This window comes from Heterocephalus glaber, unplaced genomic scaffold (genome assembly GCF_053883595.1).
Source record: "Heterocephalus glaber isolate CG9 unplaced genomic scaffold, H.glaber_assembly_v1.0 deba00001481, whole genome shotgun sequence".
NCBI classification, from domain to species: domain Eukaryota; kingdom Metazoa; phylum Chordata; class Mammalia; order Rodentia; family Bathyergidae; genus Heterocephalus; species Heterocephalus glaber.
In genome coordinates this window covers 53,498,028-53,512,458 of record NW_028258317.1, presented here as the reverse complement: position 1 = coordinate 53,512,458, position 14,431 = coordinate 53,498,028, and the positions used below count along the sequence as shown (strand labels likewise).

Here is a 14,431-nt window from a genome sequence, read left to right as displayed (position 1 = left end):
GGCTAGAAGAGCTTGGAGTTACGAATTTCAAGCCCTAAAGGCAAACAGCCTCCAACCCAGATTGATGTACCCTGCAAAACTATCTTTCAAAATTGATGGTGAAATATGATACTTTCATGACAAAGAGCACCTTAGGAACTTCATGAATACCAAACCAGCACTCCAAAAAATTTTAGGCAATATCCTAGGAAAAGATGAGGATCACAACCCCAGAAAGCCCAGCAGAATTAATCTGTTAGGTGCAACAAGAAATTAAACACAAAGGGGGAGAATCCAACAAAAAGAAAAAGTCATGACAATGATAAGTCAATACATATCTGTACTGGCTATTTATCATCTTCTTAGGTCTACTTTTTAATTGGGTTGTCTATTAATGAGCTGTAAGAGTTCTTTATATATTCTGGTCATAGATTATATACATTGTATATATGGTCTGTTTAAGGACTACTTTTCATTTTAATGGTGTCATTTAAAGTTCTAAATTTTGATGGAATCTCATTTACCAATTTCTTTCTTTTATACATCATGTTTTGTGTATCCTAGGAAATTCTTGCCTACCCTAAATTCATGAACATTTTCCCTTATAATTTCTTCTTAAAGTTTTATAGTTTTAGTCCTTCATATTTAGGTTCATAGATCCTTTCAAGTTATTTTTATGTATGGAAATAAAGGGTTGAGGTTAATTTTTTATATACGGATACCAGGTGTTCTAGGACCATTTGCTGAAAACACTGTTTTCCTCTGCTCTTGAATTGAGTTTATGTTCTATAAAATGTTAATGTTAAATAATCTTTCAAAACTCAGTGAATCATATATGTGTGGTTCTATTTCTAGATTCTGTTTTATTCCATTGATCTATATGTCTTTTCTTATGCCAACACTGCCTTGATTATTGCAGCTTTAGAGAAAGTCTTAAAATTAGGTAATAAATTCTTCCAACACTTTTTTTTTTCTTTTTACTTTTCTAGGTCCTTTGTACTCCTTTATAATTTTTAAATTTCCAATTGTTCATTTATACAGCAAGTATACATAAATAAATAATTCATGCATAATATGAATTTTTATACATACCTTGTGTTTTCTAATCCTGTTAAATTCAAATACAAGTTCTAGGTGCTCCTAGAGATTTCTTAGCATTTTCTCTGTAGATGATCATTTCATCTACATATAAAGATCTTACTTCTACCTTGCCAATTGTATGCTAATTGCTTCTTTTTATTGCCAGACTATTTTGGTTTGGGCCTATGTTCCAAAGTTTAATGGACAGATGAAGATTAGGCATATCTGCCCTTGTTCTCCACTTTAGGGAGAAAGCATTGTATCTTTTCCATTCATATAAGGCATTTTTGCTCGAAGTATGGAGTATATGGCTTATCTGTTGATAAGGCTCTGTTCTACTGCTAGTCTCCTGATAGGTTTTACCATGAACAGCTGTAGAATTTAGTCCAATACTTTTTCTGCAACTACTGACAGAATCATATGGCTGTTTCCTTTCCTCTGTTAAAATGTTACTTATAGGGGTGGATCTTCCAATGCTGAACCAACACTGCCATCCCTATAATAAAACCACTTTCTATATACTGCCAGATCTGACTTCTAAGAGTTTGGTTTGTTAAACAAATTTTTACCTATGTTTGTGCTTTTTTCTTCTATTGTCTTTATCCAGTTTTAGGATTAGCACAATGCTGATTTCCTAAAATGAGGGCAGAAGTGTTTCTTCTTTTCTGCTTTAAATGTTTGATATAATTCATCAGTTAAAATGTATATGAGGCTGTTGTTGTCATGTAGGTAGGTTTTCAAGCTAGGAATATACTTTCTTCAATAGGTGCTATTCAAATTTTATATTTCCTCCAGAGTCAGTTTCATTAATTTGTCTTCCAAGGTACTTCTTAGAAGTTGTCAAATTTATTTCAAAAAAGATTTTTGTAATATGCTTTCTATATCCTTTTAAATTCTGTAAAATCTGTGGTAATGTAGTCTAAATCTTGATATAGTAATTTTAAAAATGTATAATTGACATTGTATAATAGGAAGAAAAGGTCTAAAGGAGTAGGGGAATTGGGAGGGACATGAGAAAGGAAAAAAGGAAAAAGAAAAAATATGAGAAAAGGAAAAACATGGAAACAAAGTCTTTCCACATAGGGAAGGGTGGAGGGGGTGAAAGGAGGGCAGAGGAAGGGGAGAAAAATAAGAACCAAGATACATCACGTAAAGGTACAAGATCCCAATGATGAATGTAACTGTATTGTGTACCTAAAATGGACCAATAAACTAAATGGAAAGAAAAAAAAAGAATACGTGGAAACATTCTAGATCTAAACCATAACACCTCCTTTTATCTTCTTCAAACAAGGCCTATTCATGACACTTTGTCTGCTTTTACCCAACCCCACCACTTCCAACCCTCCTAATGTTCATTCATTCTTCAAGTCTTAGATAAAACAGCATCTCCTCAGAGGAGTCTTCCTTGAACCAACTAGATTGTTTGTCATAAGCTTCTCTACTTCATAACCACTGACAGTCACAGCAGAACTACTGATGCTCGTCTCTCTCCTCCACTGGCTTGTGACTCAGTGATGGCTGGGAATGTATATATCTCATCTATTCCTGTATCCTTGGCACATGCCACTGTGTCTGCCACTAAGATGTTCACCATGCATCTTTTGAATAAGTTGAACAATTGAGTTGAATAATTTGAAAGTTGAATAATATTGAACAAACTGAATGGTTTCGGGCTGGCCCATGACTAAGGATGCAGAGTCATCCAGAATAACTTAGATAATCTTAAGATTTGGTGTTCTCTTTTTATAAATGTATATATTCTTGATAAAAATCTTCCTGGAGAAGGAGGGGAGGAAGAGTAACCCAGTCTTCCATCCAACTGAGTGACTTTCAGGATTGTTGGCATAGTAATGTCATGAGGGATGCCATCCCCTTTCAAGTAAGGCCAAAATAATATCCAATCTAGTGGGTTCAGGTGAACCCCACACAACCTAGAGCACAGAAAGCATCTAATATGAAGACGTTCTCAAATCTCCCATCTTTCTTATGAGCAATAAAGTCTTGCTTTATTGTTGAAACAAATACCACTGCTGTCTGCTCCAGTAGCCACAGTAATGAAGAGGCAGTGGTGTGGTGACTTAGGGCAAAGAAAGGCAGCAGGAAGGAGCGCTGGACAAGAGGGTAGAAGAGCTAGGTTTGGATTCTGACTGTGCCGTTTATTTTCTGTATACTCCTATGCATTTGGCTTTTCTTTTGGCTAAAGTGCCCTCCCTGTGAAATTGGACAAATTCTTCTGTAAACATCAAATGAAGTAATAAATACTATTTTATCTAGGAGTTACTGATACTTCCACAATGAAAGCAATATATAAATTGTAAAATACTAGGCAAATTATGGCAATTTTCCTACTGGCCCTTGTGAGCAGTTTTAGCCTCCTGATTTCAAGCAGGATTATTAAAAATAAACTGAGTTTTCCTTGCCTGCCATTTTATGGCTGGTAGGTACCTTTTCTTACCAGGGTAGTGAGAGAGGAATTGAAAAGTAGTTGCAAGTGATCCATATTCAAGACATAATTGTGATTGTTGGATACAATGCATCTTGCTTGCTTTTATTTACCCCTCTGGAGTATGAAAACTATCTTTTAACAAATTAGCCAGTATCATTCCTCCTTAAGTCTCAGATTTTTGTTTGCCATACTAGAGTAAAACCTTGACCTAGTGATAATCTGAATCATAAGCCAGATAGGCAACCACCTACCTACGTGGAATTTCAGAGGAAACACAACTACTCTTGCATACTGATACTCAAAACACCATTGATAATATAGCCGTTTTTCCCAAATAGAAATGATAATTGCAATTTACAGAGAAATGATATAATAAATTTTTACCAAGATGCAAATGATTAAAGGCATTTTTTGAAAACATCATTTAAGGAAGAGGGTATTAAACACATGGCAAATGAAAGGAAAAGACAAAGAAAAGAACTAAACAATCCTTGTATTTCGTTACATTCTGAGATATTTAAATGGATTGTTAAGTGTATTTTTTAAACTATCACAGTTGAAAAGAGCTATTGTGAGAAAAAATACAGGAAGAAGCAACTCTTATCTAAAATAAATCCTTAATGCTTTGTGTTCCATAATATTTCTATTGAACAGTAGGATGGCTAAAGTACGCTATACAGTATTGAGTATTTCAAAAATAGATAAAAGAGAACATTTTGAACACTTCCACCACAAAGAAATGATAAATGTATGAGGTACTGGATATGCTAAACACCTTTGATTATATCACAATATGTCGTGTATTGAAACACCATGCTACGGCCCTTTAACTCTGTACAGTTACTTGTGACAATTAAAAGTCAACTGAAAATGGAGGAAAGAAATGTGTACTAGACTGAAGCTGGGTTGACCTGTTTGACATGGCTTTCATTGCAGACTTATAAATGAATCACTGAGGGACCAGCTCTTGGTGACTATACAGAAGACCTTCACATACACCCGAACTCAAGCCCAGCATCTGTTCATCATCCTGATGGAGTGCATGAAGAAGAAGGAATTGGTATGTTATCCCCCTGGATGCCGGACCCCCTTCACATTCCCATCTGTTGTCTTGAATCATGCACCAGTCTCTTTTCCTGGGAAGTGTACAAACCTCCTCAAGCTCCATTGGCTCCAGTAGTTTCCTCCTCTAAATAGCTAAGACACAGCTTTTTCTGCTTTGGATTTAATGCAGTGTGTAAAGCAGGGTTCTAGCATCCTTTCCTTATGGAGCTCTTCTAAATATTTCTGATTGCCTTGACCAAATGAAATGAAAGGGAAAAAATCGGTCTCCTGCTGGGAAATTCTTTTAGTGGATCCTCTCTTACATTTGGGGGTTCACTTTGCTTGTGAATAGTGAATCACTGATGTGCTTTGTGTCAGTTTTCTTCAGTGATGTACATCCAGGGTGATACACTAACCTGTACAGTTGGAAAACAGAAAGTACCTAAGAAATCATATAAATGTGTGCAGTTTTTCAAGTGCCTTTTGGTGATTCCTGTAACATTTCTTACATCAGAGCAACTGTCTTACAAATGTGGTGTCATAAGAAACCTCTGTTAGGATGAAATAACAGGAAGTAACATTTAACAAGCACTCACTATATACCAGGCAGGCAGCTAAATCTTCACATGTATTAAAAGTTATCTTGCAACTACCTGGATGAGAGAGGTACAGTTATCACCCTCAACTTCTACAAGACTAGTAAACAAGGAACTAGGATGCAAAGCCAGTGGTATCTAATCTCTGTGGGAAGTATTTTTACTCAAAAATTGTCTTTTGGAAGCCAATATACTAAATTGCCCATTCTGGGAAGATTTCCATCAAGCCTCAGCAAGCAGAAACTATTTCCAACTAGTGAGCCCAACTAGTGACCTAATTGGCAAACTTGAAATTTTTTAAAACAGAGTTGACTAGATTAAGTAAGATAGTTCCCAGAAAGCATCCACACAGCCTTTATGAGAAGCCTTCCAGTAGCTTCCAGGTTTGGAATGACAGGAAAGCAGAATGGGATACCTCCAACCCTTCACCATCCAGACACCCAAGTAGTCTGCCTGGCCACCATGCACAGAGAGGCCAGTGAGCAGTTAGGCTACAGTCATGACTGCTGTCCTCAGAGAGCCTCTATCACCCCTGACAGCACTGCCTGTGGGCCATTCCTCCCAGCTCGAACATGTTGAGCTCAATGTTCTAGCTCACACACTTCCTCCAGTGAGTTGCTTGAACCTGAACTTCCACAAGCCACAATACGGATTTTTCTCCTGAGGTCTGAGCATTTTTCCAATGCTAAGGCCAAAGCTAACCGTGAAAATTTACTAGAATTATACATTTTGGCAATCCCACCAGCCCTGGCTGGAGACAATTCGCATTTGACATCCTGGAGTGCAGGAGGACTGGCTGGACCCAGCCCTGCAGGCCCCATGGTATGTGCAGCCCCCAACAAGTCATGGCAGCGGAAAGCAGCAGTGCAGCTCCTAGTTCACCACCTCCTGCTTCTGTGCTAATGATGCTCAACACCCGGTCCTCCCTGCCAGCTGCTGGACCCTTAGGGATCCCGTGCTGTACATCTTCTTGTCACTTCTCATTCTCACTTGGGAATCGTCTTGCCTCAAAGCTGATGCTGCTCCCAAATCTAAGACTTTACAATCCACTCTTCCCTCCGAATACAACTGCCCTACTGCCCCTTCCCACTGGTTTGTTTGTATTAAATCTGCAAATGGATGGCACACTCCTACATCCCATAATCCAAGATCAAACGCCCAAGCAATCTATGTGGGAGTATCTTGAATGTTTTTGTTCCCCTGTGCCTTGGGAGTTCACTCTATGGTCTGTGTATCTACTCTTCCTCACCTCGGCCTGCTCGCCTCTCTACTGCTTGTTGCTATGTGCCCAGTGCCTCTCAGTACCACTTCCCACCTGAGCACTCTGGTTCTAACTCATCTAGAATGCTAGGTAATTCTTGTATTTGTCTTCAGTTGATAGCCACTCCTGTTCCCTACAATTGTAAAGCCTTCTACATTCTTTTCAAATTTTAAATCATACCTTCTTCCCCTTTTTCCTGTTATGTATTTTTAAATGCTAACCCAGTGTTAGTTTCTTCCAGAATAGGGCTATTTCATGATGTTTGTCATTTCCTTTGATAAACAGAAATTCTCAAATCTAATGTAGTTAAATTTATCAGACTTTTCTGCATTAAAATTTTTAAATCTCTTATTAACAAACACGTATCCAAATATTACAAAATATTCTATATTTTCTTCCAGAATGTACCTAGCTTAAGCTTTCACATGAAATCTACAACCCATCTAGAATTGACTTTTCACATATGAGATGATGTAGAAGTTCTTATTGATGACTAACTGGCCTGCATGTACCAGCTCCATCATAAATCAAGATTCTATATACACACATCTTTGCTTTTCTAATCAGTATAGCTTTATAAGCCCTGATATATGATAGGGCAAGTCACTCTCATTTTTCTCCAGCCTGCCAACTATTTTAGCCCTTTCCTCATACATAAATTTTAAGGTCAGCTTGTTAAATTGCAAATGCATATAATTAGGATTACAACTAGAAATGAATTGAACTTAAAGATCCATTCCCTTCATGCTCAACACAAGACCAAGGACCATAAGTTGAAGCATCTCCCAACTTTCTTCTCCTCCATTCCAGTATGAGGTAACCTTGATCCATGTGGGGTTTTTTCTTCTATCCGGTACCAGAGGAAATGGTAACCTTCTCCTTCTAAGAGTCTCCAACAAGGCTACTCATGCCATCATTTCACACTTCCTGTATGAACTTGTCCTAAAAACTGTACATTTTTTGAGCAGTAACCCTCTTCAGGACTCCCTCTGCACTGGGTTCAACCTTTACCTTCCACCTTCCTGAAACTTCATGACACTGTACTCTTCTGCTTGCCCTTCAGCTTTCATTTCTCTTTTCTTTGCCCTTCTACAAATGCAGACTGAAGCTTTGTTCTCATTCCATTTTTGAGTCATATTTTTAAAGAATTTAAAGTCTTCTGCCATAAGAAATCATATGCATCTCTTTGAAATTCTGTTAAGTTTTTCATTTATATATTTTGAGATTATGTTATTAGGCTGATAAACTTTTTAAACTAGCTATATTTTTTAAAAATTCTTTTATTGGTACACTTTGGGTATACGTTTACATTTATCATTGGGTGTTTGTACCTGTACATGATGTATCTTGGGTCTTATTTTTCCCCCATTACCTGTGCGCCCTTCCCTATTTACATACATTTTGTTTCCTTTTTCTTTTCTCATAAATTTTCTTTTCCCTTCTTCCCTTTCCCCTTCCCCTCCCACCACCCACTACACCTTTGGACCTTTTCCTATTAAACTAGCTATATTTTATAATGAGTTATTTTTGTATTATTCAGTAAACTTGATTATTCCTGAAAATGCCTCTGCCTTGCATTTCAGTTCATCTGATATTATTTACATCAGCTTCTTTAAGCTCATACTTCCTGAGAAAAGAAAGTTGTCTTGATTTCTCTTTTTCTTTTTTTATTTCCAATTTTTCTACACCTTCGGTATTAGGTGAGCTTCTAGAAAAAGATATATAGCTTTTTATAGTATATTAGCTCATTTTCAGTAAGTTTAATCTATTTGCATGCATTCTGTGCTATTTGCCCTGAATTACATTTTTAAAATATTTTATTCTTCATTAAGATAGTCTCATCTTCTGAGACCCACTTAAATATTTCCTATTATACCCTTTTTTCTTGGTAATATATCCTCCTGTTGGCTTCGACAATGATCTCTTTGGAAATTATTCACAGAACTGTATCTCTGACCCAGCTCCACCACCAGAATTGTAACATGGAGCTGGATGTCTTAGTTTTCCCATTGTTCTTTTAAGTTTTACATGTCCAGAAACAAATTGATCTCTCTATTACGCTGAATGTCTCCCAACCCCACACCTCCATGCTGCTGCCCCTTCCGATTCATTTCATTTCTTCAGTCTTGAGAATGGATGCCCTTTCCACTTCCTTGCTGCACTGCCACCCCAGCCAGTCACTGCCAAACCACCTTGATTTTCTTTTGGAAGTGTCTTTTGTATTTGCTTCCTTGACCTTGCTTCCAGTATCCACTGTTTTTCTTTTCCCTCACTGGGGCCATTGAGATTGGCTGCTACCTGATCTCAGGAAAGGAAACCTTGTTCTCCTCCACACTTTCTGTATACTGGTCCAGGCTTGATCTTTGGAGACCCTGGTGCGAATTTTTTGTCACTTCCTTGCTCAGATACCTTCTAGGATTTCCTTTTGGTACTAACATACAAATTATTTAATGTATCTTTTAAAGTCCTTCATAATCTGAATGTAATCTGGAATTTCATTTCCACACTTTTGATTACTTTCTTTTAACATTTTGTTCACCAAACAATTCAGGCCTCCTAAATTCCCAGTTTCCTTCATCTGAAAAATCATTCTGTTTGAATGCAACTGCAAGCATCTGACTGTGGCATCTCATAATTGTTTACTATGATTTTCAAAAGATAAGTACATTTTTAATTCTACAGTTGCCTCATAGCCTATGTCTAAATTGATTGCTGGTGGAAGTTGTCATGCAGCATAGCTCACAGAGGGTCCCTGACATTTATTGCTGTATAAGTGTAACTTCTACTTGGATTGGTTGTTATAATAATCTGGATTAAGTAGTAATTATTTCAAATGAGATTCCTGGCAGTAACTGGCAAAGGAAAAAAAAGGAGAGATTCTAATACTCGTTGATTCTATATTTGGAGCAAGTAGACTTTTTCATCCTTCTTATACAAATGAAATATTCATATGTCATATTTTCCCCTGTAAAGGTAAAATATGAGCCCATATTTAATTATGTTGGAAGACAAAACTTAAAGCACCAACAATCTTGTACTCATTTGTCTCCAAAATGATCTGTATTACTTGATTAGAAAATACAAGAAAAAATCTTGAGCTTTAATTCATTTGACCTCAGAATCTAGAGCCCTTTGCAGTTTTCCCACCTAATAGAATGGGTTTTGGTCAATTACAACAATCATAACTACTACACTGTTACTAACCCTGCCATATAGTTTCCAAAATAAGATAGTTGTCCAGTGGCTTATTGTGGCTATATGTTGTATATGGGAATGTACTGGAATGTATTCAGGCTCACAGCCTGAATGTAAAAGTGCTGCTCAAATCACAAATTGTGACAAAGGTAACATCTTAATCTCTTACTTCTTAGGGGCTTTTGTAATGTATTGTACTTCAAAACCTTTATGAGATGGTAATGTGGGGTTCCTACTTATTTCCCTATAGCCCATTCTCACTTGCAAGGTGGCTCTAAAATCAAGAAGCAAACACTGAAACAAGGATATTAAGTGTGTCTACCCAGTCCATCAACTTAGGATGCAAAGCAAAGAAAATAAACTGATTATTCCTTAAACTTCATCGGTCAAGAGGTTTTGAGGACCTACTGTCTTGGTCCATTTGGATGCAAAATACCATAACTTGGGTAGCTTGCAAACACAATTTATTGTCCAAAGTTCTGAAGCTATGAAGTCCAAGACCAAGGTACCAGTGGCTCTGGGGTCCAGTGAGGGAGTTCTCACAGCTGGTGTCTTCTTGCTGCATCCTCACACAGCAGGGAGGGCAAGCAAGGGCCTTCAGGCCTCTTTTATAAGAACACTAATCCCACTCCTGTTTGGGAATCCTTCATGACCTAATCACTGTCCAAATGCCTCCTCTCCTAATGCCCTCACCTTGGTGATTAACATCCAATATTTGAATGGGAGGCACAAATATTCAGGCCCCACTAATCATACAGACATCCCCAGGAGACATGGAGAAGAGTTAGTTTGGGGGACTTATGGGGATGTAATTTCTTCCTTTACTTAGACAGTGGACACAAGCTGAGAAGCTAAACTTATGCGCTGGGTCATGGTTCCACCCTAGCAGTTGAAGATTTGGCACTGCATTGTCACCACATTCCCTCATGGATAGCACACCTTAAGGCAAGGAAAAGTCAAGGACATGTGAAACATGCTCATGGAATACATGGAAGCAAAGATACTAGGGCATCACTTCTGCATTCTTTTTAGAAAATTCTATCAATTAACACTGTCAACCTCCTTTCCTTTCTAAACTTACTTTCTATGGATTCCATGATAGAATATCAATTTTCTATTTCTGTGTTCCTGCTTACAATTTATTTTTCTCTTTTCATGGCCAGTTCCTTTTCTTGTCTCTACCCTATAAACAGATGTTTATAAAGACCAATTTTAGATTCTTTTTATTCACTATCATGATTTCTATTATCACTTTGAAACAATCCTGAAATGCACAAATATCTAGTCTTGTCTCCCTCCAAGCTCCCGCATTTCCAATTCTGGTACTCTCACTGACCCTCATTCTTCTTTGCCTCGAATATTGCTATTCTGTATTTAACTGGTCTCCCTTAATCAAGCATCATCCCCCAAATCCACCCCAGATTTTGGCATATTTTCCTGTAAAGGAGGAGAGTAGGATTTTAAGTTTTGCACACCAGATTCACTCCCTGTACCAGTGAGCTTATGGCAAGTGTGCCCCCGCGTCTGTATCACTGAAAGCTCAAAGGTTCGCCATCACTGCATTTGTTTTTTGAGCAACACTTTAAAATGTGAAAGCTATTCTGAACTCACTGGTAACCGAAAAATCGGCCACAAACAAAATGTGACCCATGGTTAGAGATAGGCTGGCCCCGTGCTGTAGTAATGCCAGATGCTTTTTACTGAAACAGAGCTAATCGCATCACTCTTGTGAACATAAAGTGTAATGCTTCACCTGCAGTGTCAATCTTAAATTCCATTCTCAACCAAACCCTTCATGCCAAACTGATCTCCTTGTATTTATTTCTTACTTTCCTGAACTGTTCAAGCTTAAAGCATTCCCTTTAGGCATATCCAACTGCATGTACCTGCAGATGCAGTCCTACCTCCCCCTCCATACACACATATGAAGTATACTTACCTCCTTTATTTGAAACCCTTGTAGTACTTAACCACTTACACTTTAAGTCATTCATATAAATCTCTAACTTTCCATGTAACTGCTTAGGAGTTAAATCTGTGTCTGAGTCATTGATCATTCTCTCCTGCACTTACTTGTCCCTAATTGTGCTTAGTACCATAGCATATGCAAAACAGACACTCAATAAATCTTCACTTGATGGATGAGTGAAAGAATAAATTAGATGAATATACATTTAGAGGAATCATACATATTCAGTATCCATAAATTGTTAAAATCTCTACTAACAGTAGCATATCTCCTTAGGGAGTTATAGATTTGGCTTACAGACTTAAGATTTGATTCAGGCCCAGATGTTTATATTGTTGGACCTCTGGGAGGGAATCTAATCAGGTGATTATGAGGCCCTAATTCTAGAAGCAGACAAACCTGGATTAAAATTCTGGCTTCATCACTCACACTCACGTGGCTTAACCTGAATCCCTAGGATCCTGAGCTTTAAAATAGAGTTACAACAATACTCTTTGTCCAAGGATCAGCCATACTTGAAGCTTCCTTCCTTTTTGGTCCAGACCATCTTGACTTTAACCCCAATATTGCAAACATAAGAACACCAAAAAGAGTTAAGATTGAACGCACGGTTTCATATGTCCTACAGCCCATCTCCCACCAAATGCAAGACTAAGAAGTATTCAGCATGTTACATGGTTTTCCATTCTCTGCACAATGGTCCCAGATTCCAGAGAGTGGATGAATCCTTCCCAGGACACTGGAAAATGAAGGCAACTCTCTGCCTATCTTTTTATAGATTCATAAAAGCCAAGCAAGCATAATATCTAAGTAAAGAAATTTAATCTCCTTTTGTAGGTAGACAACCTATATTTGAGAAAGAATCACAAAATCCAAGATGTTTCTTGTTTAGAAAAAATAGATGCTGTCAGACTCTTCACATTACAAGCAAGGGGCAGTGTTACCAGGCAGATTGGAATCTCAGCACCATGCAGGAGATATTCCTGAGGACTGTGTCCCCCAGCCTAGAATTCTGGGGAGAGTTAAGCATTGAACCATGTGTAAAGAATCTCATCAAAGTGCATGGTTCCCTAAGAAGTGCTTAGAAGTTAATTGCCATTACAGTTATTCTATGAGTAACTGCAGGAGCTAATCTGAATGTAAGCACAGTTGTCTCTTTTTGCCCTTGCATTGCCTCCCATCCTAGTTAAAACTGTTAATGAGTCATACCATGACACCGGTGACCTGTTGTTCTATCTTCAGGTTTCGTCTTCTCATCTTCCTCTTAATGGACAAGAGTACAGAGTAGAGGAAATATGTACATATATCCTCCCAGGTGATAATAAAGGAGCAGGCCAATGCCTTTAGGGAAAAAACAAAATAATAACTGAATGACAAAGACATATAGAATGGCCGTTGTTAGAGATCTGACCTTGGCTCACTACGAAGAACATTTGGTCACCTCTATTGCATGCAATAGTTATTTTAAGATAGCTGTAGTTATGACAAAAATCAACTCTCAGATTTCCCTGAATTTGAATTTCACACCATTTCTGAAACTCATTTCAATTATACATCTATGCAGATGTAACTTGAAGTTGCAGCATTGTTCATTATTTAACAATGTTTCCCTTGTAACTTAATGCATCAAACGAGTCTAATTAGTTTATCTCTTTCAGTCACTCCAGGGACCCTTTGGAATGTTCCAATTAGTTCAAAGTCAAAAGATTAAATCTAGAACTTGATTTTGGAAAGTTTTTCAAAACAAAGATCTAAAACTCTTAATCAAATGAAATCACAGGTCACTGTGAAATAATCATTTAAACAAAACGATAAAGATTTCAAAGGAAAATACAAAAAGCCACATAGTATAGGAAAAATCCCTACTCTTCAATAGACAGGATTCAGTTTTCTTCAGCAATCAAAAGACCTAATAAAACTCTTATTTCCTAATAAGAGCAAATAAATTCTCCTAGAAAACTTTATTTCAACATAAGGAATCATGTTCTAATTTTGCACATACTTTTGATATTAATGCTCCATTCTTAGAAAAATTTATAATCCTCTTCTAATGTTAGCCAGCCTGATTCTGTATAAAAGCCCTTTTACAAGAGTCATACTCCATAAACCTATCTTCAATCTTCTTAACGATTCAGTTTTATCTATCATCATTTCCTTCATTCTAAAACAATACTGAGCAATCTCCAAACTGGAAAACATTATAGTGGACATTTGACTTATGAACTCCATTTGTTTTCAAGGGCTGGTTGTAACTCAAGTTGGTCAGTGAAGGCTCAGGATCCTGTACACAGCCTTCAAACCTCTCTCCTGTATACCAGCAGCTCTCAGTGTCCTTAGAGAGACATTGGCCCAGGATTTCTCAATTAACCCACATAGGAAAGGATGTTGTAATTTTCCTTCCAGAACTCTTTAAGGGTTGAGTCTGTATCTGAGACCATCTGGAAGCACAAGCAGCCAGCATTTGGGTCATAACTCAAGACTTTAGTCATAAGTTGAAACTAAAATTCCAGTCATAACCCAAGTTGTTCATATATAAGCCCGGACATAATTTGAGGGTGCACTGCACTCTTTTCCTCAACAGTAACAACCACATCTTTCATACCTTATAGCTTCACTTATCAAAAAGTCTTTCCTTCCTCATATACAGAGATATTTTTAATTTTAATTACCATATATTAGAATTTTTTAACTCCTAGTAACTTTTAATTTCTGGTAAAAAACTAGGAAGCAAGCAATTTTGAACTTATATCAACATTTTGTAGATGAACATCATTTAACTTATTCATTATCAAACATTAAAGTCAGACTAGAGATATGTCCAGTACCAGGTAAATGACAACAAAAATGGCTGACCTGAG

At 37.4% G+C, this 14,431-nt stretch overlaps 1 protein-coding gene across 27 annotated transcripts in view; it reads left to right on the top strand.

Moving 5' to 3' along the window:
* Positions 1-14,431, top strand: part of Trpm3 (transient receptor potential cation channel subfamily M member 3) — an 843,949-nt gene that overhangs the window by 641,088 nt on the left and 188,430 nt on the right. For all 27 annotated transcript variants that reach the window (XM_087183504.1, XM_087183498.1, XM_087183497.1 and 24 more), the window contains one exon: positions 4,445-4,568. In XM_087183504.1, coding sequence (XP_087039630.1) covers positions 4,445-4,568 — 124 coding nt within the window. The remainder of the gene's footprint in view (positions 1-4,444; positions 4,569-14,431) is intronic.